Here is a 15154-nt window from a genome sequence, read left to right as displayed (position 1 = left end):
CTGCTGACATTTTATTTGAAGAAAACCAATATCTAGTTTTCACTAAAATAATTTAAAACCCATACTGCCGACCAGGCATATCAAATAGGAAATTATATTATGTACCTCAACAACTCATGAAAAATTAAGGCCTCCACACCAGATCAACGTTAAAAAAATAATAGAAGCCGATTAAAATAATAAGTCAAGAAACCAAATTAACAAACAAAACTTGCAAAAGAGAAGCAGTTCTGACATAATTACATTACACACCATGCACTAAACAAATAGAAACACGAATGATTTCACACCACAGTCATAGGTTAAAAAACACAAATGAAAAGATGATCCATGAAGCCGCTGAGCCGCGGGCCAGGGTTATTAAATTCGACAGTGATAGACATATGCCTAGTTACATCGGCACTACCATAAACATTCTTTCCCAGAAACAAACCAATCAGCAGTCAAACTCAAAGTTACTACTGTGCAAACTGTCTTACTCATTGTGGGTACGTGATGTTACTGAATCTGAACAAGTTGGACGGATCATCGGGAAAATGTTAGAGATTTCATTCCATGCTAGTTGTAGTAACACTTAACGTAAGAGACATCAAAGCTTTGCGAGCAATTCATTTTCAATGGGCTTGGCCACCTCAGTGTCCTTGACATCGCTGTCTTTTGCATCTAATCTGCACGTACTGGGCGGAACATCCACGGCAGGAGAGCAGTTGAAAAATCCATGTGGCTGCATTCACAAATACCAGTAGAAACAGCATTAAGCCAGTGCAGAACAATACAGAATCAAGTCTTCAAATTTGTACACATCTCGGGGATGTAATTGGTTGGAAGCTCTTTTAAGAGCGAGCTTATTTTCGAAGGGGCTTTATAAAAGCCTTTAATCAGCCATGGTAGGACAGGGATATAGAAGGAAAATGCAGATGAAAATGCACAAAAGAATGATAAGGTTAATACCACAAGCATAAATCCAATGCGCTCCACTGGCATAACAGGCCAATCTTCTAATCGAGGTACATGTGTGACCCCAAAAACATACCTGCATGTACACAAATCAAGTGTTACCTTCAGATTGATTGTATAAAAACTCTTTATTAGAGGACATGGTTCCTGCGATAACGTGACATTTTATGTATTAGAGGACTTGGTTGCTGTCACATCGTGTTTGCTTCCTTTTTATGCTGCCCAAGCTTTATGGACAAATAAATATTATCAGAATTAATAAAGCAGAATATCACATGGTGTCAATAATAATGGATTAAAAGTAACATTAGTAAAAATTTTGTGATTTTTTTCCAACACGAACACGTTTATATTCCTAAACTTTAACACCTAAGAATTGAACATAACTGATTCAAAAGAATCATAGTATCAGGCAGCACATGATACAAGTATATGACTGTGTGTGTTTGAAGGAACACAAATCAAAACTTACCAAAGTACCACGTCAGTTTCTTCTAATGGTCGATTCTGCTTAACCCATGTGGATAATCCTTCAGCCACACGAGGATTCTGATTTGGAAACTCTCCTCCAGGAAACATTTCATCACGCGCATAAGCAGTCACCCAAAGATTATGCTTCAAGAAAGCAGCTCTTCTTAAGAACTTCGCCTCGGAACCAGCTAAAGGCAAGCAATTTGAACCGGGTACTAATTTGTAGCCAGTTAACTGTCCAGTCCTGTTTACTGTCCTTGTGTTCCTAACCTGAATTATAAGTTCATACAGTAGGTTGCTCATTAGGGGGCATTTGGATGTGGAAACAAGGCTACTTCAGTCACCTCAATGCACACACATACATGCATATATCTACGTAATTAAGCCTAACATGAATTGGCAGATAAATTAGTGGCACGTATTTGCTACAGCTCAATCAAAGGTTACTGGGCAAGACTTTGAATGATCCATGCAAGTTATTATTGCTCAAATGAATTTATGTAAATTAAATATATGCAAGAATTATATCTTGTAATAGACTTATATTACAATATTCAAATAGTCATAAGTTGCAAAAAATTATATAATCTCAGCAGCAGAGTATTCATCTTAGCAAAACACAAAATACGTAATCAATCAGTATGTTCTGCAGTGACCCTTAGTATACTGCCTGATTTATACAGCTCTTTGTTAAACACAACCATTGAATGACACTGCCCGATTCATACAATTCTTTGTTTTACACAACTATTCAATGACAAGGCCACACCTAAATAAACATTGCAAATCTGTAACAGCCAACATACTCTGACTCTGTATGAAACAAGAAAAAAGATTCATGATGATATATACATACAAAACTTTGCATGCACGTAAATGTCCGTAAACTATAGACTCGACTGTATGGAAAGCCAGTGAAACTTTATGAGATCATAATCAGCTTGAATATCAAAAAATTCTCCAGGAATGACAAGATTCAAAGAGGAAACTTTAATATCACGAGGAAAATGCAACAATGTCCTTACAATCCAATGGCGAGCTGTTAGAGGATTACAATTGCGCATTGCTTGCAATTCAGATTTGAGGAGCATCTCCTCAGCATAAAACGCATTACTGTGGACATTGTTCTCACCAGGTTCCTCAACTTTAACATCGACCTCTACAACCTAGGAAAAAGAAGTCAATAAATTTTGAGAACACAAGTTTTATGATAAATGCGGAATTTGATCTGATAGGTTTTCACACTAATAACAAGAAGCATGTTAGGAAGAGCTTCACGAATGAAGCATATCCTTTGTCGTTATCAGTTGTGTGATTGAGATTGTGAGTAAGTGCCTTTTTAGATAAAATAGCAAGTAATGACATGTCGAAGCCTAAAATGAAACTTGCAGGCTTTCCAGCTAGCTCACCAATCCAACTTTCCAAAATCATTATTATAAATCATCTGCCCCACAAGAATCTAGCATGCAGTGTGCTAGAGAAGCAGTCTAAAAGAAACATGCACTATGGAGATGCCTCCAAAACAGTAGGACAGTGACTTTGTCAAAAAAGCATGCGGAACTCAATTATGACACATATCTTTAAAGATGAAGCACATATTATATTGGATAAGGTCTATGTACATCATGCTTGTCCCCAACCCCGCCCACAACGGGAGGCTTGTGCACAGGAGTTGTTTTCATTTTATATCTTAAAAAACGAAGCACTGTACCTGATTAAAAGCTTCACCAGGTCTGCAATCAACAGACATGTCCATACGAGCAACAAAGAAGTGTTGATGAACAGGTGCATATAAACCTGGAGCAATAGTTGTACCATATTTTCGAGTTTCCCCAGGTTGTAGTGCTCCTAAGCTGAGAATTCCAGTAAGTTTAACTTCAGCTTCAATTTTTCCATCCTGCAAAACAGATGGTAGCATTTCATTTCAGATTTTTAAAGAGCACATGTAACATAATAAACAGTCACAGGAACAGAGATTATGGACTGTTCAAAACTAATTTAAATATAAGCCTGAACAGGTATCAAAAAACAGATAGAGTAGGGTATACAAATGTAGCAAAAAGAACGAAAAAAAATTACATCAAAAGTCTAGGGTACCCTAGAGAATGCTTGTAGCTTACTGTTTTACGTAAGTTAGAAGTGAAACTATCAGCAAGTAATCTACTACTACAAATGGTAGATAATCTATGTACTTTTGTGATTCTAGAATCTAGACTATGCTAGCTCTTTTTTGTCTTCTGCTATATTGGCCACAAGGCCCACAACCACAATGCCTATGATAGTTTGTTTGGAAATTTTTTAAAAATAATCCATCCAACAAAAGCAGCAATCACCGAAAAATAATGTGGCCTTCGACAAACCTGATAGAAGTGCCAATAGAATCCATACTCGTAATTCGCCACAGTACAAATGAACGACACTGTTAACCGTCTAGACCTCCGTACTTCGGCTAAACCTGTTCTCCAGTCTTGATGCTTCCATAGAATTCCATGATCTTCCTCATGCAAACAAACACAATTTTCAATGGTTTCAACTCCACCAGTGAAATCTGTAAAATGGGCATCAAAGTATTTAATATAGCCCAAACAATCACACCCCTGTCACAAAAGTTTTCGTTTAGATCATTTAAAAAAACACAATGAAAGTAATGAATGCCGAAAATTAAATTAAGTGCAAGTTGTGAGGGCAGGTCCTATCAAACCTTCTTAAGAGAATGCGCATTTTTACCAAGACCATCTTCCCCTGCATCGAAAGCATTCTTTCTGTAGTGTGGATCATTTGGATCTCCATAAGGCACAACCATCTCCACAAAACTTAACCTGTGGGCAACAGGCCTTCGACCCCGACTGCCATCAGTGTATGCAACAGAGTATATAACCAAACCTTCCCTCGGTGTAAACCCAATGCGGAAATTCCACTGCAACCCAGGATAATACAGCATACTGCTTAGCATATAAATTGTACATGGGTAGCACAATTATATAACCTTATTTAAAAAAATCAATCTACCTTCTGCCATTCTATAAAGTACCCACTAACACGAAAACTTGGACCTTCGGGTTGAACAATCTGTAAAGGCTTCACATCACTTCGATCAACACCACCTCTAGTTTCACCGGGAGTATAATTCCTTAACGGATCAGCTGGAGGCAGGGGAACAAGCTTGCGATCTTCAAACTCAATAACCTTCATGTTTTGCATATCAACAAGTACATAGATGCCCTCAACTGGACGTGCATAACCATTTTCCATGGGGCAGTCACTCTCAGTTCTACAAAATATAAGTGGTTTAGCAAGTCTACGGCTTGGGGCATCAGCATCACTGTGATAACCAACACACCTGCAATACATTTATATAAAGGAAACATGGAATGACTCATCAATTTCTCATAAATTTGGGCGATTCCATTGATAACTACCTATAACTCACCAAGGATCAACCATAACAAGTTCCATATCCTCAATGCCCCTCCTCCTCATTGCCTCTTTAAATGGAGGAAAGTCTTTCACTACAGCTTCGCATTCAGCATATTCTGCCGCATCCTGAGGTTGCATGGGATGACATTAACTCACAAGGTGAGTACACATCTATCTTTGAAAGAAGAAAAAAAAAAGACAAAATAGAACAGGGCATACCATTGGAGGCTGGACATCTGGAACAACTTGTGATGCAATTACTTTGCCTCTATGATGTCCACCTCGGGTCACTGCATGTACTTCCGATAGTTCAACAATCCATATGCTGGTTTCATTTGACTTTTTGTTGTAAACAATAAGTCTTGCTCGCCTTGGAGGCAGTTTGCTAGGAATTACATGCCCACCTTTTGTCTTGGGAAGTAATGATGGTTGGAAAGGAGGGAAGAAATATGCATCTGCCAGTGCAACAACATGCTTTTCTGGTTCAAGCAAAACAATCTCAATAAAGCGCATGCTATCTCTGACCTGAAATGGGGAAAAAAAATCAACACACCACTTCAACAGAAAAGCCAACTTGGGATATCCTAAAGCTCTATTCATATGCTCATAATCTTTTCTTTTTTTTTTACTTTTGTAGAAAGAAAGTTATAGGCAACAGTCAACCTCAGGAGTAGATCCAGCAGCTCTCACAGTAGCCACTGCCACAGCGATTTCAGCAGCAGATAGAGGATCCAAAGGATGGCTGGTCTGTGCCCTTAACATGATTGGGACTCCTGCACAACCAATCCATGTAAATGGATCAATTAAAAATGTGATAGATAGAACATGCATCCCATTAACGTGGCTTATAACATATTAACATGTTGATGTATATAATGACAAAAATGCAAAGAAGCATTTGCCCATACATGTAATTTCCATCTAGTATCATTTCTTTTCCCCGAAAAAGCATAGGAAATCAAAAGTAAAAAAATAAAAAAGAAAGTCTATAAGAAGAAAAGACAGTGAAAGCATTTAGAAAGTCAAACGAAAGAACTCCAAAGTAATAATTGAGGTTTATCTGCATGTAGCGGAAAAGCTATCTCATTGGATGGACTAAATGTAAATTCACTCTGATCCATCCTTCAACCAATATTTAGCCCCGAAAATTTTAAAAAATAACAATAAATCATAGCAATAAATAATCTCCTATCTTTCTCAACATTGTTCTGGTATGGTAATTTCAGGCAAGAGTAAAAAAATATAAAACATTAACTAATAATTCCCTAACATAAGAGAAGTTCATTGAGATGCCAGAAATAGAATTCCAATTCTGATCCACTATTGGCAAACCTAATCTAAACTGAAAAGATCTTCCCAAGACGATTGATCGTGTAGATAACTGGAAAATCCACAATAGCGCCGTAAGAAATTTTATGGTGTACGTTCGCATTGCTATTTCAAAACAGAGGCGCCACTTGTTTTCAACGGAATTCCAGAAATACAGCCACCGACAGCGTATAGATTAAGAAACTCCATGGTGTCATCTCTTTTCAAGAATGACAAACGAACTTCCAAATCAAAAGAATCTAACCAAAAATTCAAATACCAAGCTAAACAAAAAGAATATATATATATATAAAGCGATCATTAAAAAAAAAGGCATAACAGAATAGAGCACGAGAGAAAGATAGATAGAAATGACCTTTAGCAGAGGCCTTAGCAGAAGGTTCAGGACGCGAATCGACTGGACGAATCAAGGAGGAGATGGAAGCTTTCTCGACTGCTCGATCGTCACCAAGATCGGCCGAAACAACGTTCCAATCTGGAGCGGCCTTACGGGGAACGGGAGCGGAGTCGGTTTTAGGAAGACAACAGGGCGTCGCTTTTTGCGGAGCTGAGGCCATTGCAAGGGGTTCACGAGTTCACCAAATCCACCGCAAAAGGTCTCTATGCAATATTCTACTGACATACAGCAATTCGCTCCTTCTTCTGCCACCTCTTCCACACTCCCTCGCTCTGCACCACCACTCTCTCTCTCTGCCTGCGATCACTCTGTGTGAAAAATCTACAAGAAGTTTCGAGAAAGAAATATGAGCCGTGACAAAGAGAGCGATTTGGATTTGGAGGCAAGAGAAAAGTTTATGGATGCACTTATATACAGAAAGGAGGGAGGAGGACCACGTGCTTAGGTCCTAGTTGTATAAAAAAAATTTCAAATCTTAAATAATTAAAATGTTTAGGGACTAAAAGGATAAGACGGTATAAAATTGATGGGGGCTTATCCTTATCAAAGGCACTAATCATAAGATAAGTGGGGGAGTGATGGGGATATTTTAAGTGGGTAATGGAAAAACATGACAAACTTAGGGGTGACAAAATTATGTTCGATTTAGATGACTGTATTTGTCTTACTCAGATTAAATCATGTTTGGACATAAGTCATATGTCCAAAATTCAGATCCAAACACAAAATTTTTGTAATGTTTAAAATCGAGTCCAAGTCTGAATATAGAAATCTTGTATGATTTACTTGTTCAGCCCCACAACCCGGATAAAGTTATGGTTCGATTTATTCGTTCAGATTTAAACCATCCAAATTAGGGTTCGCATATTTAAATGTTTCGTAAACATCCCGAAACTGATTTTTTTTCTCCCACCCCTTACAAACATTTAAAGGTCCAAAACTATTTGTCATTTTTTTCTCATTGATAAAACAAGATTTTTGTGTAATTTTTTTTTTTAATACAGAGGAAGAGAATAAGAAAACTCCAATTCGATACCTCTATGAAATACCATACAGATGAGAGTGTCATATAAGCTACTCGTAATTCTCAACTAATTTGTGATATTATTCTCAACTAATTTTTGATATTTAGCATGATAAGGCCAATTGAATATGTGTAGATTTTTGCTTATAAGGACTTGGAATTATTTGTTATTATGTCACGAGTGCACCTTATATAACTTTTTGTACCGACTAAAAAAACGTGACCCCTGAAAGGGACTTGCCGTGATTGGGAAATATTACTTGCTTTTTGTATGGTTAAGTAGCCATCACGTCAGTGGCTAATTAGGTTTAGAAATTAGCACTAATCACAATAAAGATTTTCCGTAATTAGTGTAGTGTCCAATTTTCAATTCAAACAAAAAAGGATAGACAATTTAATTTAGACAAGTAAGTAGTGATTATGGCGATTCATAAACTATGAATTAATAAATGGACATGATCCGATCTTCAACGGCTACTTTTCAACCAAAAAAAAAAAGGAAACTAATTTTGCTGGAAAATAATATATTTTTTGTTTAATGATTATATTTAGAAATTTAAGATTAATTAAACAGAAAAATGTATGTGTGTTGATATCGAAAGATTCATATAAAAGTGGGTAATGGTAATTAAAAAAATTAAGATCATTTCCACCAGGTAAAAAAAAGTAACAATTTATACGCATTGCACCATCATTAATTATTTAATTGTGATGTGAATCTTAAATCAGGGAATATAAAAAAAATCCCAAAAAATGCGTAATTGACAGCTAATTTTCATGAATATATATGTTCATATATACATAAATATGAAAATGTCCCATATACTTTATTTTTTGGTTCAAAAAAACCCTCGTACTTACACAATAATGATATACGCTAGTTAGTCGTTCTGTCAAGAATCCGTTAAAAATGCTGATATGCACTCTAATATCTTATGTGGCATTGATTAAAAAAATATAAAATTATGTGTAAATGACATGTCACTCCCTCTATCCCATGTGTTCGCAAACATCCGTTACAAAAGCTCCATGGGTTGTTATTTCCGTTTCTGGATATTTGGTTGTATTTCTCTTTAGTCTTTATCCACAGATTCAATAAAATAATCTCTCAAATTTATCAAAAAATAGTTGCAGAGATGGAGATAAGAGTTGCAGAGATGGAGATTGAGGTTAATACACATGTCATAATTTAATTGGTTATATCCACATGTACATCACGTCAGAAATGAAGAAATAAAAAAATTACGCTTAACTGTCACATCATCGTTATTTAACGTCAATTTGACAGAAGGGCTAAAATGATCCATTTTAATAATTGTAAGGTCTGAAATAACTCAAAAAAATATCAGGAGTTTTTTTTGATCTAAAAAGCAAAGTATAATGGTCAAATTTATACTTATCCCTATACATAAGGATGAGTGGAAATCATTGTAGTGGCCATGTAATTTTCAATATGAGAGTCCACTTGGTTACCATTATGAGGCTCAATTTAATTTTTAATTTTTTTGTACTTTAGTAAACAAATTAGACGATACTCATTGAAAATTGCAGAATAATCTACTGTAGTATGTAGTTACCCGTCTAACATAAAGATATTGATAATACCAAAATTACCCCACCAATAAAAGTTGGACATGTGGCACATAAGTGGCAGCTATGCTAAGACCAGTCAGCAGCCAAAGTTCCTACTTCGTTATGACCAAACAAAGGTCGAACTACAGGATTGAATGCACAACTTCGGTCGTTCGTCGGAGTAAGATGTATGGATCGTGTGGTAGGAAGGTCATGACCGACCTTCCTAGTACACTCCTTCCTATCAATATGGTTCGTCCCATCTGACCAATGTAGTAAGGTTCGACCATACCTTACTAAGGTCAAATCTACCAAGGAAGAGTCCGAACAGGACACTAACTCCCAAGCAGAGTCCTACTCTCCTTTGGAGAGGGATACATAGGGAATTTACCCTCCGAAAAATCGTCTAGCAAACCAATGAGAGATAGTTTGACTCCTACTACAACTCAAACTGCTCAGACGCATATAAAATGAGACATCCACTCTCAGGTAAGGATTCTAACTACTGCACTCAAATTTACTTACTAAGCAAGAGGCAACGCTCCGAACAACGAGCCATCCTCCAAAGTTTAATATCGTACTAACTTAAGCGTCGGAGAGGTCTCCCCGAGCACACCCTCGGGGCTCTACCGAAACTTACGTTCGCTTATTGTGTAAGAAGGAAGGCGACAAATCAGGAATGAAGGACTTGATTTGACTAACTGATTCATCTAGTAGGGTTGGGCCTATTTTTGACATCATCATATATCATTATATTCCCAGCCAGCAAAACCATATGTGTAGTTGAATATTTGGATTTTCACCTCTTTATCGCAGCTGATATGAGATTATCAATAATTCAATACTATATAATAGTTCATGCAAGTTAAGAAAAGAATGTCAAATAATATATATATATAAAATAATTATGTGTGTATATATATATACATACACACATAATTATTTTGTTTTTAATTAATGAAAGTTTAGTAGTCCTATCAATATGGAGGTAGGTGGAAATGAGCTACTAGATATCCACTTTGATAATGAAGCTGTCATCAACTTTAATCAAAAGCTGACTCATCTTCGGACCTTCCTCAATATTGTAAAAATTATTACCACTACCACTTTTTAGTCTTAGTTTTTATAACATTGCACCCCCGTTGTCCACACAAATTTTTTGTTTTTGAAAGGCTGTCCACACAATTTGATAACCACTATGGAATATATTATTATTATTATATATACGTACAAACATACAGTCATCATTGTTCTTAAGATGGACCCTACCACTAGCATGCACATACATACATGAGAAGCCCGTGTCATATAAAATTTACCAGTCCGCGCAAGAAAGGTTAGGGCTGTCCACGATCGTTCATCTGTCGTTTTGTATTTTTTTTTTCCGGCGTTTTTGGTGAGTTATTGTCGATTTTTCAATTACCAATAGGTTCTTTAGAGAAATAAGTATATTTTTTGGAGAATAACGTACCGATCGAATTGATTATAATTGATAATTTTAGACAATCCTAAGAAAAATACCTCACGTCACGGTAGGTGGTGACCCCCCGCATGCCGCAGATTTCACGAAACAAATAGTACAAAACTGCATATCTCATATCCCTCTCGCAATTGTAACTAGTAAACTAGAAAGAAAGGAAATTCAGGACCGTTAGACATTGAAGATGAAACACATCAAACAAATATTATGGTCTATTTTAAACTACATTTCTGTATGAATTTCTTTTCCTAAACTGTCTCCGTAACACTCGAGTCCACAGAACTCGTTCGTTGTGTGAAATATGCTTGAACTTCGTTTATATATCATTCGATTGGATTATACCAATCGGATCTAGGATTACAAATGTTTTCATTTGGTACAATTAGAGATGAAATGAGAATCTAACCGCGTGACTAATTTAGTCTCAATGAAAATAGAGTTACAATATAAATTAAAAGGTGAATGTAAAGAGACCAAAAAAAAGACACATTTCAGTCCACATAACCTAAAGTCCTCATCAAAAAAAAACATAATACGTATATAATTTGTGGGTCCCGAATGAGCACCTAACAACAACAAAAAAAAGTACTTGTCAAATGCTTTAAAATGTTGTCCACTCTTGCTTGCTGCCATCCTTTTAGTTTCCAGACAAAAGCACTTCAATTATTTAGGTCTGTCCTTGTCAAATCCCAATTCTCATGACAGGATGAAAAAAAAACCCACCTAGTTTTAACATCTTTTTTGGTCCACTAGTGATAAGGGTGTCCACGTTGTCGGATTTTTAACCGCTCATTGACGATTTGGTCAGTTTTACAATAAAATATCACTAATATATATTTAACAATAACCGACAGTCAATTAGACATCCCGATTTGATTTGACACGACAAAATTTTTTTTGTTGTACAGCCCTAATCAGTGATCATAAGACTTGGGCCCATAGATAAAAGGAGTCGGTTATCAAAAATCAATAAGAGATCACTGAGTCTTTATTAGCCCAAGTCCAATCAGACCCATGAGCTCAAATGGGCCTGCAACTGGTTGGTTAACATACCACAATAATGATTTTCTAATCAGGCATAAATAATGTACGGATATTTATATTCCAAGATTGTATTAAAAGATTGTTTTATTAATGTGATTGAACCAAAAAAATTTATCGATACAATAACGTAAATGTACTGACTTATTTTTGTATAGAAACGTAAGTGCTAGTGTAAGTGCTAGTGACGAGACTCACATGTAGAGCAAATATGAGGGGCATGGGCTTTGCTATTCCCCGTGTTGGTGCTCTAACAGGGACACAAAGCAAGCACAAGAGTAGTAAACTAATAATGCAAGTTATCAGGAAAACAAGACATCTACAAATCCTAGCATTCAGCATCAAAAAATATCACCCGAAATCCCAGTTCCAAAATAAACTCAAGCTAAGCTCAACAAGGAGAGCTTCTCCCTGTGCCGAATTTCCAATGACAGAACAAATTCCCCACCAAAATGGGCATCCTATGAGAATCATTAGACATCTATGTGAAACTCTTAGTGGAAGAGAGGATGTCATAAAACCATCACTTGAGATAAATTCAAAAAATTATCAGCAGACCACCAGGTGCATGTAGCACAAAACAAAAACAAGAGTCACAATGTCCCAGCCAGGGAAACAAGATATCTACAAATAATATCATCATCATATTTCCTATTAAAAAAGAAATCCTCAATAATCCAACAGTTCAGTTCATCCGAACACCCCATAGAAGATAAATCATTAATGTGCCCCACCATTCGAAAGGTAGTTCCTAGACAAACCTTAAGGTAGTAAATTCATTTTAAAAAGAAAACAAAAAAAACTTGTTCGGAGTAAGGGCACCCAAGAGACCCACATTTCATCCAATACCATGCTCCTCATGAACATAAGTATGCTAGAGAATGAGCCAGCATGATATTTATTTCTAAAAATAACACCCAAATGATACCAAATTCTCTCGAGACTTTTTTTGTCTAATGCATAAGGCAACAGACAATAGAAAAAGAGCGACGAAATTTGGGTAGTAACCAGGCCATCAAATCAGAAATCAGCGAGAGCAGACATGTTGACCCTTAAATTTCTGTACACATCACCATGCTTCATGTTTGAATCCAGAGCATCGGCTTATTGTGTACAGATTATCCCAAAAATGAACCACTTAATTATAAAAAGTGCAAGGCAACAGAACATAGAAAACAAGCGACGAAATTTGGGTAGTAACCAGGCCCTCAAATCAGAGAATCAGAGAGTGCAGACATGTTGACCCTTAAATTTCTGTACACATCACCATGCTACCTTCATGTTTGAATCCAAAGCATCGGCTTATTGTATACAGATTATACCAGAAACAAACCAATTAATTATGAAAGTGCAAAGCAACAGAATATAGAAAATGATCAATGAAATTTGGGTAGTAACCAGGCCCTCAAATCAGAGAATCAGAGAGAGCAGACATGTTAACCCTTAAATTTCTGTACACATCACCATGCTACCTTCATGTTTGAATCCAAAGCATCGGCTTATTGTATACAGATTATACCAGAAACGAACCAATTAATTATGAAAGTGCAAAGCAACAGAATATAGAAAAAGAGCAACAAAATTTGGGTAGTAACCAGGCCCTCAAATCAGAGAATCAGAGAGAGCAGACATGTTGACCCTTAAATTTCTGTACACATCACCATGCTACCTTCATGTTTGAATCCAGAGCATCGGCTTATTGTATACAGATCATTCCAGAAACAAAAAACTTCATTAAAAGTGAACTTTTATACAGTCTTAGGCCTAACAACTAGCCTCAGTGATCAGAACTTAATATCTAAGGATGTCTCAACATGAACGAAAAATCACAGACCATGTCAGTCCCATTTATAGTGAAAGAATGAACACATTCAGTATAATCTTAAACATTTTAACAGTCAAAAGTACCAGTCAAGTAGCGGCAAATAGCATTATATCCATTTGCAAATTCTGAAAATCGCGTTAAATGAATCAACAACAAAAAAAACACATAATCACCTAATTAAAAGCCAATAACTCCACAAATAGTTGCAAATGATCATAATCTCTGATTAACAAATATAAAACTTGTAGATCTTAGAGATCCAAATCCATCAATAACAAACAATAACTCAATATTCATAAAAAAAACAGCAACGCAAGTCATGAAAACAACCTAGGCAGTAAGAACAACCGCTCCGCCGTTCTCCTTAATCTTCTTCTCGGCAATTTTAGATACGAGCTTGGCCTTAACAACCATGGGCTGATTCTCGGGCAGGACTCCCTTACCCAAGAGCTTGAAGTAGCCAAACTGGGTTACATCAATCACGGGAACATTGCCGTCCTTAGAGGACTTGATCTTCTCCTTCAGCTCCTGGGGAACCAAGGACCAGAGCTTGTCTATATTGATGCTGGGGCAATAGAACCTGTTGCGTAGCTTGTGAAAATAACGCATTCCAACCTTTCCGAAGTACCCTGGATGGTACTTGTCGAAGAGGATGCGGTGGTGGTGCATGCCTCCGGCGTTACCGCGCCCTCCAGGATGCTTCCTGTGCTTTCCGATACGGCCGTGCCCTGCACTCACGTGACCCCTCTTCTTCCTGTTCTTCCTCAATCTCGTCGTCATCTCTGCTACTCTCTCGTTCTGTGTGGGCAGAGAGCTGAGGAGCGGCGAGGAGAAGGAACTAGGGTTTCAACAAGTCATTTTAAAGGGAGTTGGACCCGCTGCTTTTACGATTTTGGCCCCAGTCCCGCGTTTATTTACCGGTAGTTTTTTTTCCTATTTAAAAACTAGGGAATAGGGCTCCAATTCCACCTTTTACTTATAATTCTTCCTAAAATTATATTAAATTATAGGGGCAATTATCAATATGTCCACAATTAGGAAGTCTTGTTCTAATAAGAACAGTAAAAAAAAATTATAACTTTGGTAAGTTCTTTTGCAATGATCAACCCTGTATATTAGGCAGCAAATGCAAATGGATCAATAAGATATATATGTAGGATACATCAAATATTTTATAATAATTTACGATTCCTGTCCTTATTGCGAGGTGTCCCACATTGTGTCAAGCTTTAGTGGGCCACTATCACTTGAATTTGGTATTAGAGCATTGTCGTAAGTTATATGTGAAATACACAATTGCTTTAAATTAGTGAATAGCATAACATTTATGGTAAATAATATGCCAAAATTGTATTAGACACAAATATGTGGGTTTTTGAGTATTCTTTTAAATACCATCAAAATCATCTCGATCACAACTCAAACGAGTGAGTTATGGTTGTCTGAATACACTGATATCGAAGACACTAATATCATAAATACAACTCTGATTTGAAAACTCTTAACCAATATATGACCCCTAAAATATGCGAATCTCCAAATTAATATTAGACACATATATGTGAGTTTTCGAGTTTTATTTCTAACGCCACAAAAATCGTTTCAATCTAAGCTCAAACAAGTGAGTTATGACTGTCAGAA

General features: G+C 36.6%; 2 protein-coding genes and 4 non-coding genes across 6 annotated transcripts; all 6 read right to left on the bottom strand.

The window, feature by feature from the left end:
- Positions 1-182: 182 nt before the first annotated feature.
- On the bottom strand, positions 183-6977 carry LOC120004509 (copper methylamine oxidase-like). Its single transcript, XM_038853865.1, has 12 exons — positions 6530-6977; positions 5509-5618; positions 5065-5370; positions 4859-4971; positions 4438-4768; positions 4130-4345; positions 3789-4025; positions 3140-3325; positions 2454-2594; positions 1430-1698; positions 952-1033; positions 183-724 (listed from the first exon to the last, which is right to left on the bottom strand). The coding sequence occupies exons 1-12, from the start codon at positions 6729-6731 to the stop codon at positions 590-592; spliced, it is 2328 nt and encodes a 775-aa protein (XP_038709793.1). The 5' UTR covers positions 6732-6977; the 3' UTR covers positions 183-589.
- Positions 6978-12680: 5703 nt separating this feature from the next.
- Positions 12681-12777, bottom strand: LOC120004649. Its single transcript, XR_005469578.1, has one exon. It is a non-coding gene; the product is annotated as a small nucleolar RNA snoR100 (small nucleolar RNA).
- A 96-nt stretch (positions 12778-12873) lies between these two features.
- Positions 12874-12971, bottom strand: LOC120004645. Its single transcript, XR_005469575.1, has one exon. It is a non-coding gene; the product is annotated as a small nucleolar RNA snoR100 (small nucleolar RNA).
- Positions 12972-13070: 99 nt separating this feature from the next.
- On the bottom strand, positions 13071-13168 carry LOC120004648. The gene has a single exon (XR_005469577.1). It is a non-coding gene; the product is annotated as a small nucleolar RNA snoR100 (small nucleolar RNA).
- A 99-nt stretch (positions 13169-13267) lies between these two features.
- On the bottom strand, positions 13268-13365 carry LOC120004646. Its single transcript, XR_005469576.1, has one exon. It is a non-coding gene; the product is annotated as a small nucleolar RNA snoR100 (small nucleolar RNA).
- Positions 13366-13684: 319 nt separating this feature from the next.
- On the bottom strand, positions 13685-14357 carry LOC120003356 (60S ribosomal protein L27a-2-like). The gene has a single exon (XM_038852310.1). It carries the CDS (start codon positions 14291-14293, stop codon positions 13844-13846), a length of 450 nt encoding a protein of 149 aa, XP_038708238.1. The 5' UTR covers positions 14294-14357; the 3' UTR covers positions 13685-13843.
- Between the last annotated feature and the right edge of the window lie 797 nt (positions 14358-15154).

Source organism: Tripterygium wilfordii, chromosome 8, assembly GCF_013401445.1.
Source record: "Tripterygium wilfordii isolate XIE 37 chromosome 8, ASM1340144v1, whole genome shotgun sequence".
Lineage (NCBI taxonomy): Eukaryota > Viridiplantae > Streptophyta > Magnoliopsida > Celastrales > Celastraceae > Tripterygium > Tripterygium wilfordii.
Note: the sequence above shows the minus strand (reverse complement) of the source record. Positions and strands in the feature narration are given on the sequence as shown.

Bases quoted from the DNA above. Each gene is read 5' to 3' on its own strand.
- LOC120004509 (XM_038853865.1), bottom strand. From the start codon at position 6,731: ATGGCCTCAGCTCCGCAAAAAGCGACGCCCTGTTGTCTTCCTAAAACC. The intron at 4,346-4,437 runs GTAGATTGATTT...CCTGGGTTGCAG, and splicing joins ACTTTATAGAATGGCAGAAG to TGGAATTTCCGCATTGGGTT. The intron at 2,595-3,139 runs GTACAGTGCTTC...TCTTTTTCCTAG, and splicing joins CTGGTGAAGCTTTTAATCAG to GTTGTAGAGGTCGATGTTAA.
- LOC120003356 (XM_038852310.1), bottom strand. From the start codon at position 14,293: ATGACGACGAGATTGAGGAAGAACAGGAAGAAGAGGGGTCACGTGAGT.